The sequence below is a fragment of the Vigna angularis genome, chromosome 5 (genome assembly GCF_016808095.1).
Source record: "Vigna angularis cultivar LongXiaoDou No.4 chromosome 5, ASM1680809v1, whole genome shotgun sequence".
Classification (NCBI taxonomy): domain Eukaryota; kingdom Viridiplantae; phylum Streptophyta; class Magnoliopsida; order Fabales; family Fabaceae; genus Vigna; species Vigna angularis.
In genome coordinates, this window is record NC_068974.1 from 30,947,607 (window position 1) to 30,963,036 (window position 15,430).

The window sequence follows — 15,430 nt, forward strand, 5'->3', positions numbered from 1 at the left end:
GGTAAAATGGCGCTGAGCGGTACTTGCGACTTCACTTCTTTTGCACTTTTTGTGTCCTTTTCTGATTCCAACTCTGTCCTACTTCACTTCTTTCATAAAATTCATCTTAAAACCTACACAAAACAATGAAATCAAGCATAAACCTGTCCAACTCTCTTCTTTCTAAAAATATAAGCAAAAGCATGATTTCAAGCAAGTTTCTAAGTTTTAAAGGTTGCTTTTAGTATCAATTTTAAGCATGAAAATAACAGTTTTTCAATTGTTACCAGCTATATATACCTTTGCCAAAAATTTAGAAAGTATCTAAGTCATTTGAGAATACAATGTGATCGGAGGAAGTTCTCAAGTGTTAGTTCATTGCTCTTGTCAAGTCTTGTGAATAGGAGAAGTTCGCGCTTTGTGTGTCAAAGGTCGGAGCGGTTCTCTTCAAGTTAACAGAGCTGTTTTCTTCCGGTTCGTTGGTCGAAGGAAGATATTTGTTGCACTGTTCCGGTTTGTCTGTCGAAGGAAAGTGTTTGTTGCTTGCTTCCAGTTTGTTTATCGAAGGAAGTTTCCTTCCGGTTCGTTCGTCGAAGGAAGGTTTTATCATTCTTATTTCATTCAGGTATTGTTGAGAGTCTATCTCTTAGGTTATCTGAATATTGTTTAATTCCTTTATTAACAAAAATTAATCATTAGCATTTATCGATAAAAAATTGTATATAAATAATTGTGATAACAATTTTTCATAAATCATACATAGAGTAATAAGAAAACAAGTGAATAACATTTTCACGTCTTTTTTGTTTTATTTGGACAGTGGCTGCACGTACCACGTATGGATTCAACGTCCTTTTTGTTTTATTTGCGTAGCTTTTTCATTCGAACATTCTGGATGGTCAGCAATATCAAAACAAATTGTACAGACTTTTGTTACGCGCAGCACTGCCTATATATTTGTATTTTTTCATTCCACTCTGATGCTTAGACCTAAATCCCAGACGCTATCACACACTGTTATCATGATGTTATCCTTTGTTATTCAAATATTAGGTTTGATCTTCCGCTTCCTTTCACCCATCATTAACAAAGAAGTGGAGGAAGAAGAGGAATTTGTTGTCCAAACAGAAGCCCAAGAACATGGTAGTATTATTATGCCTGGAACACTTCTGGAATCTTCACCTATAGTGGCACCTGCAGTGGCACAACCTGCGGAACATACCGTACTAGAAGTCGAACCAGAGACCATACCACAAGTCCAACTGGTAGCTGGTGCAAGTACAACAATATTAGCTAGTGGAGCCCAACCTAGTGCAGCAGAATCAATCACAGCAGGAGTAGCAGAATCTCTGGACAAAGAATCGGCCACTACAACAGAAGTAGCAAAGCGACGACAAAACCATGCAAGGCAAGAACTATTTCGAAACTTTATAACTAGATTTACTTTATTAACTTACGGATTTTTATCCGAAACTCTAATTCGTACCATTGAAAAAGAGGCCCAAGAATATGGTAGTATTATTGTGCCTAGAACACTTCTGGAATCTACACCTGCAGTGGCACAACCTGCGGAACATACCGTAGTGGAAGTCGAACCGGAGCCCATACCACAAGTCCAATCGGTAGCTGGAGTAAGTACAACAATATTAGCTGGTGGAGCCCAACCTGGTGCAGCAGAATCAGCCACAGCAGGAGTAGCAGAATCTCTGGACAAAGAATCGGCCACTGCAGCAAGAGTAGCAGAATCGGCCACTGCAGCAGGAGTAGCAAAGCGACGGCAAAACCATGATAGGCAAGAACTATTTCGAAACTTTATAACTAGATTTACTTTATTAACTTTCGAATTTTTATCTGAAACTCTGATTCGTACCATTGAAAAAGAGCCCCAAGAACATGGTAGTATTATTGTGCCTGGAACACTTCTGGAATCTTCACCTGCAGTGGCACAACCTGCGGAACATACCATAGTGGAAGTCGAACCGGAGCCCATACCACAAGTCCAGCCGGTAGCTGGTGCAAGTACAACAATATTAGCTGGTGGAGCCCAACCTGGTGCAGCAGAATCAACCACAGCAGGAGTAGCAGAATCTCTGGACAAAGAATCAGCCACTCAGCAGGAGTAGCAAAGCGACAGCAAAACCATGATAGGCAAGTACTATTTCGAAACTTTATAACTGGATTTACTTTATTAACTTTCTGATTTTTATCCGAAACTCCGATTCGTACCATTGACAAAGACGCCCAAGAACATGGTAGTATTATTGTGCCTGGAACACTTCTGGAATCTTCACCTGTAGTGGCACCTGTAGTGGCACAACCTGCGAAACATACCGTAGTGGAAATCGAACCAGAGCCCATACCACAACTCCAACCGGTAGTTGGTGCAAGTACAACAATATTAGCTGGTGGAGCCCAACCTGGTGCAGCAGAATCAGCAACAACTGGAGTAGCAGAATCTCTGGACAAAGAATCGGCCACTCAGCAGGAGTAGCAGAGTCGACCACTGCAGCAGGAGTAGCAAAGCGACGGGAAAATCATGCAAGGCAAGAACATTTTTCGAAACTTTATAACTTGATTAACTTTATCAACTTTTGGATTTTTATCCAAAACTCTGATTCGTACCATTGAAAGAGAGGCCCAAGAACATGGTAGTATTATTGTGCCTGGAACACTTCTGGAATCTTCACCTGCAGTGGCACCTGTAGTAGCACAACCTGCGGAACATACCGTACTAGAAGTTGAACCGGAGCCCATACCACAAGTCCAACCGGTAACTGGTGCAAGTACAACAATATTAGCTGGTGGAGTCCAACCTGGTGCAGCAGAATCAGCAACAACTGGAGTAGCAGAATCTCTGGACAAAGAACCGGCCACTGCAGCAGGAGTAGCAGAATCGGCCACTACAGTAGGAGTAGCAGAATCGGCCACTGCAGCAGGAGTAGCAAAGCGACGGCAAAATCATACAAGGCAAGAACTATTTCGAAACTTTATAACTGGATTTACTTTATTAACTTTCGGATTTTTATCCGAAACTCCGATTCGTACCATTAAAAAAGAGGCCCAAGAACATGGTAGTATTATTGTGCCTGGAACACTTCTGGAACATACCGTACTGGAAGTCGAACCGGAGCCCATGCCACAAGTCCAACCGGTAGTGTGTGCAAGTACAACAAGATTAGCTGGTGGAGCCCAACCTGGAGCAGCAGAATCAGCCACAGCAGGAGTAGCAGAATCTCTGGCAAAGAATCGGCCACCACAGAAGGAGTAGAAAAGCGACGGCAAAACCATGCAAGGCAAGAACTATTTCGAAACTTTATAACTGGATTTACTTTATTAACTCTTGGATTTTTATCCGAAACTTCGATTCGTACCATTGAAAAAGAGGCAAAAGAACATGGTAGTATTATTGTGCCTGGAACACTTCTGGAATCTTCATCTGTAGTGGCACCTGCAGTGGCACATCCTGCGGAACATGCCGTAGTGTAAGTCGAACCGGAGACAATACCACAAGTCCAACCGGTAGCTGGTGCAAGTAACACAGTATTAGCTGGTGGAGCCCAACCTGGTGCAACAGAATCAGCCACACAAGGAGTAGAAAAATCTCTGGATAAAGAATCGGCCACCGCATCAGGAGTAGCAGAATCGGCCACTACAGCAGGAGTAGGAGAGCGTCGGAAAAACCATGCAAGGCAAGAACTATTTCGAAACTTTATAACTTGATTTACTTTATTAACTTTCGACTTTTTATCCGAAATTCTGATTCGTACCATTGAAAAAGAGGCCAAAGAACATGGTAGTATTATTGTGCCTAGAACACTTATGGCATCTTCACCTATAGTGGCACCTGCAGTGGCACAACCTGCGGAACATACCGTAGTGGAAGTCGAACCGGAGCCCATACCACAAGTCCAACCGGTAGTTGGTGCAAGTACAACAATATTAGCTTGTGGAGTCAAACCTGGTGCAGCAGAATCAGCCACAGCAGGAGTAGGAGAATCTCTGGACAAAGAATCGACCACTACAGCAGGAGTAGCAAAGCGACGGCAAAACTATGCAAGGCATGAACTATTTCGAAACTTTATACCGGATTTACTTTATTAACTTTCGGCTTTTTATCCGAAACTCCGGTTTGTACCATTGAAAAAGAGGACCAAGATCATGGTAGTATTATTGTGCCTGGAACACTTCTACAATCTTCAATTATAGTGGCACCGGCAGTGGCACACCCTGCGGAACATACCGTACTGGAAGTCGAACCGGAGCCCATACCACAAGTCCAACCGGTAGCTGGTGCAAGTACAACAATATTAGCTGGTGGAGCCCAACCTGGTGCAGCAGAATCAGCAACGGCAGAAGTAGCAGAATCTCTGGACAAAGAATCGGCCACTACATCAGGAGTAGCAGAATCGACCACTACAACAGGAGTAGCAAAGCGACGGCAAAACCATGCAAGGCAAGAACAATTTCGAAACTTTATAACTGGATTTATTTTATTAACTTTCGGATTTTTATCCGAAACTTCGATTCGTACCATTGAAAAAGATGCCCAAGAACATGGTAGTATTATTGTGCCTCGAACACTTCTGGAATCTTCACCTGCAGTGGCACAACTTGCGGAACATACCGTAGTGGAAGTCGAACCAGAGCCCATACCACAAGTCCAACCGGTAGCTGTTTCAAGTACAACAATATTAGTTGGTGGAGTCCAACCTGGTGCAGCAGAATCAGCCACAGCAGGAGTAGAAGAATCTTCAGACAAAGAATCGGCCATTACAGTAGGAGTAGCAGAGTCGACCACTGCAGCAGAATTAACAAAACGACGGAAAAACCATGCAAGGCAAGAACATTTTTCGAAACTTTATAACTGGATTAACTTTATTAACTTTCGAATTTTTGTCCGAAACTCCGATTCGTACCATTGAAAAAGAGGCCCAAGAACATGGTAGTATTATTGTGCCTGGAACACTTTTGGAATCTTCACCTACATTGGCATCTGTAGTGGCACAACCTGCGGAAAATATCGTACTGCAAGTCGAACCGGAGCCCATACCACAAGTTCAACCGGTACCTAGTGCAAGTACAACAATATTAGCTGGTGGAGCCCAACCTGGTGCAGCAGAATCAGCCACAGCAGGATTAGCAGAATCTCTGGACAAAGAATCGACCATTGCAGCAGGAGTAGCAGAATCAGCCATTGCAGCAGGAGTAGCAAAGTGACGGTAAAACTATGCAAGGTAAGAATTATTTCGAAACTTTATAACTGGATTTACTTTATTAACTTTCAGCTTTTTATCCGATACTCCGATTCGTACCACTGAAAAAGAGACCCAAGATCATGGTAGTATTATTGTGCCTGGAACACTTCTGGAATCTTCACCTGTAGTGGTACCTATAGTGGCACACCCTACGGAAAATATTGTACTGGAAGTCGAACCGGAGCCCATACCAAAAGTCCAACCTAGAGCTGGTGCAAGTACAACAATATTAGCTGGTGGAACCCAACCTGGTGCAGCAGAATCAGCAACGGCAGAAGTAGCAGAATCTCTGGACAAAGAATCGGCCACTACAACAGGAGTAACAAAGCGACGGCAAAACCATGCAAGGCAAGAAATATTTCGAAACTTTATAACTGGATTTACTTTATTAACTTTCGGATTTTTATCCGAAAATTCGATTCCTACCATTTAAAAAGAGGCCCAAGAACATGGTAGTATTATTGTGCCTAGAACACTTCTCGAATCTTCATCTACAATGGCACAACCTACTGAACATACCGTAGTGGAAGTCGAACCGGAGCCCATACCACAAGACAAACCGGTAGCTGGTGCAAGTACAACAATATTAGCTGGTGGAGTCCAACCTAGTGCAGCAGAATCAGCCAACACAGGAGTAGCAGAATATCTGGACAAAGAATCGGCCACTGCAGCAGGAGTAGCAGAGTCGACCACTGCAGCAGAAATAGCAAAGCGACGGATAAACCATGGAAGGCAAGACCATTTTTCAAAACTTAATAACTGAATTAACTTTATTATCTTTCGAATTTTTGTCCGAAACTCCGATTCGTACCATTGAAAAAGAGGCCCAAGAACATGGTAGTATTATTTTGCCTGGAACACTTTTGGAATCTTCATTTGTAGTGGCATCTGTAGTGGCACAACCTGTGAAAAATACCGTACTGGAAGTCGAACCGGAGCCCATACCACAAGTTCAACCGGTACCTACTGCAAATACAACATTATTAGCTGGTGGAGCCCAACCTGGTGCAACATAATCAGCCACAGCAGTAGTAGGAGAATCTCTGGACAAAGAATCGACCACTGCAGCAGGAGTAGCAGAATCGGCCACTGTAGCAGGAGTAGCAAAGCGACTGCAAAACTATGCAAGGCAAGAACTATTTCGAAACTTTATAACCGGATTTACTTTATTAACTTTCGGCTTTTCATCCGAAACTCCGGTTTGTACCATTGAAAAAGAGGACCAAGATCATGGTAGTATTATTGTGCCTGGAACACTTCTACAATCTTCAACTATAGTGGCACCGGTAGTGGCACACCCTGCGGAACATACAGTACTGGAAGTCAAACCGAAGCCCATACCACAAGTCCAACCAGTAGCTGGTGCAAGTACAACAATATTAGCTGGTGAAGCCTAACCTGGTGCAGCAGAATCAGCAACAGCAGAAGTAGCAGAATCTCTGGACAAAGAATCGGCCACTACATCAGAAGTAGCAGAATCGACCACTACAACAGGAGTAGCAAAGCGACGACAAAACCATACAAGGCAATAACTATTTCGAAACTTTATAACTGGATTTACTTTATTAACTTTCGGATTTTTATCCGAAACTTCGATTCGTACCATTGAAAAAGAGGCCCATGAACATGGTAGTATTATTGTGCCTGGAACACTTCTGGAATCTTCACCTGCAGTGGCACAACTTGCGGAACATACCGTAGTGGAAGTCGAACCGGAGACCATACCACAAGTCCAACCGGTAGCTGTTTCAAGTACAATAATATTAGTTGGTGGAGTCAAACCTGGTGCAGCAGAATCAGCCACAGCAGGAGTAGCAGAATCTCTAGACAAAGAATCGGCCATTACAGTAGGAGTAGCAGAGTCGACCACTGCAGCAGAATTAACAAAACGACGGAAAAACCATGCAAGGCAAGAACATTTTTCGAAACTTTATAACTGGATTAACTTTATTAACTTTCGAATTTTTGTCCGATACTCCGATTCGTACGATTGAAAAAGAGGCCCAAGAACATGGTAGTATTATTGTGCCTGGAACACTTTTGGAATCTTCACCTACATTGGCATCTGTAGTGGCACAACCTGCGGAAAATACCGTACTGGAAGTCGAACCGGAGCCCATACCACAAGTTCAACCGGTACCTAGTGCAAGTATAACAATATTAGCTGGTGGAGCCCGACCTGGTGCAGCAGAATCAGCCACAGCAGGATTAGCAGAATCTTTGGACAAAGAATCGACCACTACAACAGGAGTAGCAGAAACAGCCACTGCAGCAGGAGTAGCAAAGTGACGGTAAAACTATGCAAGGCAAGAATTATTTCGAAACTTTATAACTGGATTTACTTTATTAACTTTCGGCTTTTTATCCGAAACTCCGATTCGTACCATTGAAAAAGAGGTCCAAGATCATGATAGTATTATTGTGCCTGGAACACTACTGGAATCTTCACCTGTAGTGGTACCTGCAGTGGCACACCCTGCGGAACATACCGTACTGGAAGTCGAACCGGAGCCCATACAAAAAGTCCAACCGGTAGCTGGTGCAAGTACAACAATATTAGCTGGTGGAACCCAACCTAGTGAAGCAGAATCAGCCACAGCAGGAGTACCAGAATCTCTGGACAAAGAATCGGCCACTACAACAAGAGTAGCAAAGCGACGGCAAAACCATGCAAGGCAAGAACTATTTCGAAACTTTATAACTAGATTTACTTTATTAACTTTCGGATTTTTATCCGAAACTTCGATTCGTACCATTGAAAAAGAGGCCCAAGAACATGGTAGTATTATTGTGCCTCGAACACTTCTGGAATCTTCACCTGCAGTGGCACAACTTGCGGAACATACCGTAGTGGAAGTCGAACCGGAGCCCATACCACAAGTCCAACCGGTAGCTGGTGCAAGTACAACAATATTAGCTGGTGGAGCCCAACCTAGTGCAGCAGAATCAGCCACAACAAGAGTAACAGAATATCTGGACAAAGAATCGGCCACTGCAGCAGGAGTAGCAGAGTCGACCACTACAGCAGGAATAGCAAAGCGACGGATAAACCATGGAAGGCAAGACCATTTCTCGAAACTTTATAACTGAATTAATTTTATTATCTTTCGGATTTTTGTCCGAAACTCCGTTTCGTACCATTGAAAAAGAGGCCCAAGAACATGGTAGTATTATTGTGCCTGGAACACTTTTGGAATCTTCATTTGTAGTGGCATCTGTAGTGGTACAACCTGTGAAAAATACCGTACTGGAAGTCGAACCGGAGCCCATACAAAAAGTCCAACCGGTAGCTGGTGCAAGTACAACAATATTAGCTGGTGGAACCCAACCTAGTGAAGCAGAATCAGCCACAGCAGGAGTACCAGAATCTCTGGACAAAGAATCGGCCACTACAACAAGAGTAGCAAAGCGACGGCAAAACCATGCAAGGCAAGAACTATTTCGAAACTTTATAACTGGATTTACTTTATTAACTTTCGGATTTTTATCCGAAACTTCGATTCGTACCATTGAAAAAGAGGCCCAAGAACATGGTAGTATTATTGTGCCTCGAACACTTCTGGAATCTTCACCTGCAGTGGCACAACTTGCGGAACATACCGTAGTGGAAGTCGAACCGGAGCCCATACCACAAGTCCAACCGGTAGCTGGTGCAAGTACAACAATATTAGCTGGTGGAGCCCAACCTAGTGCAGCAGAATCAGCCACAACAAGAGTAACAGAATATCTGGACAAAGAATCGGCCACTGCAGCAGGAGTAGCAGAGTCGACCACTGCAGCAGGAATAGCAAAGCGACGGATAAACCATGGAAGGCAAGACCATTTCTCGAAACTTTATAACTGAATTAACTTTATTATCTTTCGGATTTTTGTCCGAAACTCTGATTCGTACCATTGAAAAAGAGAACCAAGAACAATGTTAGTATTATTGTGCCTGGAATACTTCTGGAATCTTCACCTATAGTGGCACAAGCTGCGGAACATACCATAGTGGAAGTCGAACCGGAGTCCATACCACAAGTCCAACTGGTAGCTGGTGCAAGTACAACAATATTAGCTAGTGAAGCCCAACCTGGTGCATCAGAATCAGCCACAGCAGGAGTAGCAGAATCTTTGGACAAAGAATCGACCACTGTAGCAGGAGTAGTAGAATCGACCACTGCAGCAGGAGTAGCAAAGCGACGGCAAAACCATGGAAGGCAAGAACTAATTCAGAACTTTGTAACTAGATTTACTTTATTAACTTTCGGATTTTTGTCCGAAACTCCGATTCGTACCTTACAAAAAGAGACCTTCATTAATACGATAATTGGTACTGTTCTAGTACCAATTAACGAATTTTTAATAATTAAATTATTACATCGTAATATTGTAAGAGAAACGAAAAAGAGAAAATTAATAATTACATTAATAGTATCAACATGTGGATTTTTTCTGGGTGCCTTAACTGCTATAATATACTTCAATGTTGTTCGTCACTTGGAAATTGGACTAAGAATATCAGTTACTCCATTGAGTATAATCCTTCTTATAATTCTAGGGAATACGAAAAGAACATTTGAAGAATATTTAGAAGGTTTTAGGAATGGTTTGGTGCAAGGGATTGGGATAGCAAGGTTAATTAGCTTTTTTCTTAATAAATATTTTGCAAAACTTTAAATTAGATTTAGAATAGTTTTAGTTAATTTGTAGATGTTTTTATATTATCGTGTAATAGTTTCAGATATTTTTATATGAAATGTTGTGCTTTGTTGGTTTCTATATAATTATTTCTCTTCTCTATTTTCTTTAAAAAATACTAACATTAATATTTTATTTTATTAAAAAGTAGTTTCTTTTTAAATTAAAATAAACATATGACAAGCACAGCGTGCAGTGCATGGTGCGATGTGGTCTTGTAATAAAATACAGAGATCATAGGGGCCCATTTCAGTTTTAGGATTAGTGAACTAAGAGACTACATCTAAATTGTTTATTAACCTTCTTTGTACTGACAAAAAGGCATTTAAAGAAGTTTACTTAAATCTATAAACGTGATATTAAAGTTAATCTTCAACTTCAAGCTTAACTTTAATTTTTGCAAACTAAAAAAACATCACTTTCCTTTAATAAATAATTAAATTATTTGTTCAACTCCAAACATTTAACCCCGATGGTTCGATATATCATCTTTTAACCCCGATCGTTCGATATATCATCTTCTAGTATATCAATCATTAATAAAAAAAATCGATTAAACTGTTATGAATCCATTAATTAATGAACACATTCAATTCAAGCACAATCTAGGAAATGAACAAAAAGTTATTTATTTATCAGCATCTCCCTGCAAATGATGTTGGAACTCCAATAAACCTGCTGGAGAAGACCTATGGTACAACAACCCACCATATTTCAACCACTTCAACTGCTCATCCAACTTCATACTTTAAAAACCAAAAAACATACAATTGAAAACCTCTTCCTAATCCTGACAAAAACTTTCAGACAGAGATACTTCGTTCTGTGTGAGAATAATAAGGTTATCCCCATTCCACGCCAAATTTCCTAAATGCACTCTTTAGCAAGCAATCACATTCAAGAAATGGTAATAAAATTGAATAACCGTAACAGAAATACTTAAAATAAGCGAAGTATTTAGGACGCAAAACGAAAATTATCCTTTCCACATATTACTGCTTCACTTTCTCACAATCAATTACTAAAATACTAGTCATTTTTTAGTCTATAATCCACGCTACAGTTACGGAACATCAAAACAGTATCATCATCGTCGTCATTCATTTTTCATCAATTCAGATTCTACATTCCTTCCGCACAAGTTATTACTGTTGGGCGCACTGTACCCTCTGTGCACCACCAGGCATATCATCATCCTCCTCATATGCTTCCTGAGCAGCTTGTTGCTGCCTCCTCCTAGACTCCTCATCCATATTGACATCATGAAGTGTGGTCTCCTCACATTCGTCCAGCTCCATGTCTGTTAACTGAGAAGGCTGCTTTGGGGGCAGAACGACTTCCAAAGCCTTAACCTGATCAGGATTTAGAAAATCAGGGAATTCCACAGTGAAGTGAAGATAAAGCTTCCCCTTCATGAATGGCCTCTGGTACATGGGCATCCCCTCGTCATTAATAGCCTTGTATGAATCTGCATGTGTAGACCTTACAAAAGTTAATGATCACAGATAAATAGAAACCTAAAAGGATTATATGTGAATCATTTATGTACCAGGTTTCACAATTTCCCCAGGATTTGATTTAATAAGAAGCTGACGGCCATCCAGGTGGGTCAGGACAAATTGGAAACCACACAAAGCCTCTGTAAGGGACAAGGTGTGTTCAACAAAAAGATCTTCAGCCTTTCTTCTGAATTTAGGATGCTCCTTCTGCTGAAGAACAAAGACAATATCCCCAGTAATTGTGTCCGGCTGCACACACAAACAATCATTAAACGTAAGATAAACTATGTAATCAATAATCATAAACTAAATGCCAATACGAATATTGTAAGCATCACAGCATACCGCTTCATCAGCTTCACCAGGGAATGTAATCTTCTGCCCATTCTGCATTCCCTTTTCCACAATTACTTCAAGAACTTTCTTCTCCTGCACAACCTTCTCTCCCTTGCATTGTGGGCAGCGATCTCTATCATTGATAGTTTCTCCAGTACCCTTACATTCATTGCAAGCATGCTGCATTTGTTGAATCATGGATGGACCAAGGTGTCTTATAGAAACCTTCATACCAGTTCCTTGACAACCAGCACACTTCATCGAAGCCCCAGACTTAGAACCCTTGCTGTAAACAATTCACAAACAAGTAATACAATAAACCCCATCGATAGAACAGACAACAATAATGCAAACAATAAAATCCAACGGTATAGGGATAAATATGAAATATGATTCCGCTTATAGTCCAGTAAATATAAAAACGTTGTTTGCTTACAAACTGTCAAAAATAATGCCATGTCTTCCACAAGAAAATAAAATATATATGGTTTCAGTCCTTCATTTATGAAAATAAGGTTATGTATGGCACATGTCCACAAATGAGAAAACAAAAGAGGTCATCATATTTAGAAGACTATATAGGTGAGCATTGTCCTACACAGACGGACTAAAAAGTAGCAAATACTAATCGCATCCTTCCCTTGAACTTAATTGGAGTCAAGAACTAAATCGTTCAATACACCTACCAAGAATAAAAACTACTCCATCTCTAAATTAAATAAAAAAACAATGTCCCTAAAAATTAATTTGTTCATAAAAGAAAACATTCAACCTCCCAACAATATAAAGTACATCATGTCCAAACCAACTAATAACATAGTTCTAAACACAATACAAACGACTTTTCCAAAAAAGAAAACTAATATAAATCAATACCCAAACAAATTCTGAAAATACCCACCCACTGCACTTGGAGCATATGACATTTCTGGAGAGGGACAGCTTCTTTGAAGTCCCTAGGTAAAGGTCCTCCAGAGAGACCTTGAGAGGGTGAACCACATCTTCTCCGCGCCTCTGTCTCCTACCTCGACTACTACCACCTGTTCACATAGCCTTAACCCCATTAGCACACAGTCAAACTTATCATAACATTATGAGTCGATTAAAATTAACAAGCATTCATTAAATGAATAGCCAAACCTGATCCAAAAGGACTTCCACCGCCAAAGAAAGATGAAAAGATATCAAATGGATCATGGCCACCGCCACCACCCATTCCTTCCTTGAGCGCATCTTCACCATACTGATCATATATCTCACGCTTCTCAGGATCACTCAGAACCTCATAAGCTTGAGCCAACTCTTTAAACTACATCATACAACAAAAAAAACATAAGCATAGCCTCACTTGCATAAAAACTACAGAGGACAGGAACAGAAAGTAATTAATCCCTAATTCAACCAAAAACTCTTAAGTAACCTCGTAATTGAAACCTAAATCAATGAATTAAACCCTAATCAAAGTAGACATGGAATAATTGAGAACTGACACAGTACCTTCTCGGGATCACCGCCCTTGTCGGGGTGATTCTTGATGGCAGCTTTCTTGTAAGCCTTCTTCAAATCATCCTGTGAGGCGTTTTTGGAGACGCCGAGGATTTCGTAGTACCGTGTGTTATCGCTCTTCTTTGGTGCCCTCCCAAACATAGTGCTCTAATGGATCGAAATGGAAACCCTAGTTTGAGGATGCGAAGAACAACGAGAAGGGAAAGTTAGATCGGAACAAACGAGAGAAAAAGAAACACCCTAGATATGAAAACTCCAGAGTTGAATATTTATACTTATATTCAAATTCTTCTTTATTTTGTCTCTATTTTTTGTGGTGGAGATTGAGTGAAGAGTGATCAATGAACGGCTGCGATAGGGGTGATTGTGGCATGGGTCCCAGAGTAGAAGAGTCTAGAATTTTTTGTTTGCTTGTTTAGGTGAAGTTGAAGATGTGAACCATTGGATATGAATGTGTTTGAATGGGAATTTTGTTCTAGATCCTTCCCCGTAAGCTCTGGGAAATGCAGGAGGGTTCTATTTCTTTTTCTAATGTTATATTCTTTAAAAAAAAATTATTTAATTCAGTCAAAATTGTAAATCATATGTATTCTATATATATATATATATATATATATATATATATTCTTACATTTACTTTATAATTTTATCTTTTAAAAAGAATTAAAATTAAATTAATCATTTTATTAACTTAATATTTTAATTTTTTTTTTTAAATTTAATTTGGCCTTTTTTTAAATTTAATCATTCTTTTAATTATAAAACTACTTATAAAATCAATAAAAAATATTTATAATAAATTTATAAAAAAAATTAATATTTCATTTTATAATTATAACTATATATAATAAAAAAATTTACTTTTTATTATTATAAAAAAAAAGTAAATATTTGTATAAAAAAGGATAATGATACTTTGATAATATTTTTTTAACAACATTTTAATATCATTTACGTGTCATTATGTGATTGGTCCATGTTGGTGATTATGATTATTATTATTGATTGTGGAGTAATTTTGAACCAATCACAGAATGACACGTAAAGGATGTTAAAATGTTGTAAAAAAATATTGTTAAAGTATCATTATCCCTATAAAAAAAGTTAAGTAAACCTGAGATTGTTAAAATACTTTTTTAATTGTGTTGTAAACAAAATGTTGATAGAAGTGTTTTTTCTTTATGATTTGTAGTTTTGTAATAATATTTAACTTATTTTAGTAGATGTTGATTTAGTGTTTAAAAATAATTTATTCATGTTAAGTTATTTTATTATTTTATTTTTAAAAGAAAATAGAAATATGAAAGTTACAAACTTTATGATTATGTTTTCAGAAAATTCGTTTGCAGTTACAAATTTTTAATGATTGATGTAATGTTATACTTGTTTGTTTTTGTTTTAATTATTTATTTTTAATAGAATGCCTTTTTATTAAAAAATGTTAACTATTTTAAATTATCAAGAGATTTTAATACAAATATTATTTGAATCTTAATGTGTATACAAAATTTGACTGTATTTAAAAATTATATTAGTTTATAATTGTTAAAATATATAATTACGTAACATTAATATTTGAGTAAATATTAAGATAAGTTTGAGATGTTTATGTACATATTGAAAATTTTATTTGTGAGTATCATATGTAAAAACATATATATAACAATTATTTGTATAAAAAACAATTAAAAATTGTGAAAAAGAAACTAAAAATATTAAAAGGGATATGTGAATTTTTTATTTAAGATTTTTTTAACAATTTTACAAAGTTTTATCTAATAAAGGAAGGAGACAAAGTTTAATTCCAAAAAGGAGATAATATGTTATTTGATTTAATTTTTTTAATTTGTCATCAATAGCATATATTAATAACATATAACGTAAAGATGATAAAAAATAAATAGATTTGTAAGAAAAATGTTGATTCATTGGATAAATCCAAACTACATTTAATTATTGATTAATTTGATTAAGATATCATTGAACCAATATGATGGAATACAAGGTAAATATTATTTTCACTCAGCCACTTATATTTAATATAAATATTATCTTAACACATATATTTTTTTGTTAAATCTAAGTATTATTTTTAATAGAATCATTTCTATAAGAGTCTGAAAAAGTTTAAGGCCATTGGGCCCTATGTAGGGCCGCCAGGCCCATCAGACTAAG

General features: G+C 38.5%; 1 protein-coding gene across 1 annotated transcript; it reads right to left on the minus strand.

The window, feature by feature from the left end:
* Positions 1-10,870: 10,870 nt before the first annotated feature.
* On the minus strand, positions 10,871-13,566 carry LOC108340496 (dnaJ protein homolog). The gene is made up of 6 exons (XM_017577920.2): positions 13,247-13,566; positions 12,890-13,058; positions 12,651-12,789; positions 11,759-12,035; positions 11,464-11,662; positions 10,871-11,382 (listed from the first exon to the last, which is right to left on the minus strand). The coding sequence occupies exons 1-6, from the start codon at positions 13,394-13,396 to the stop codon at positions 11,060-11,062; spliced, it is 1,257 nt and encodes a 418-aa protein (XP_017433409.1). The 5' UTR covers positions 13,397-13,566; the 3' UTR covers positions 10,871-11,059.
* Positions 13,567-15,430: the final 1,864 nt, after the last annotated feature.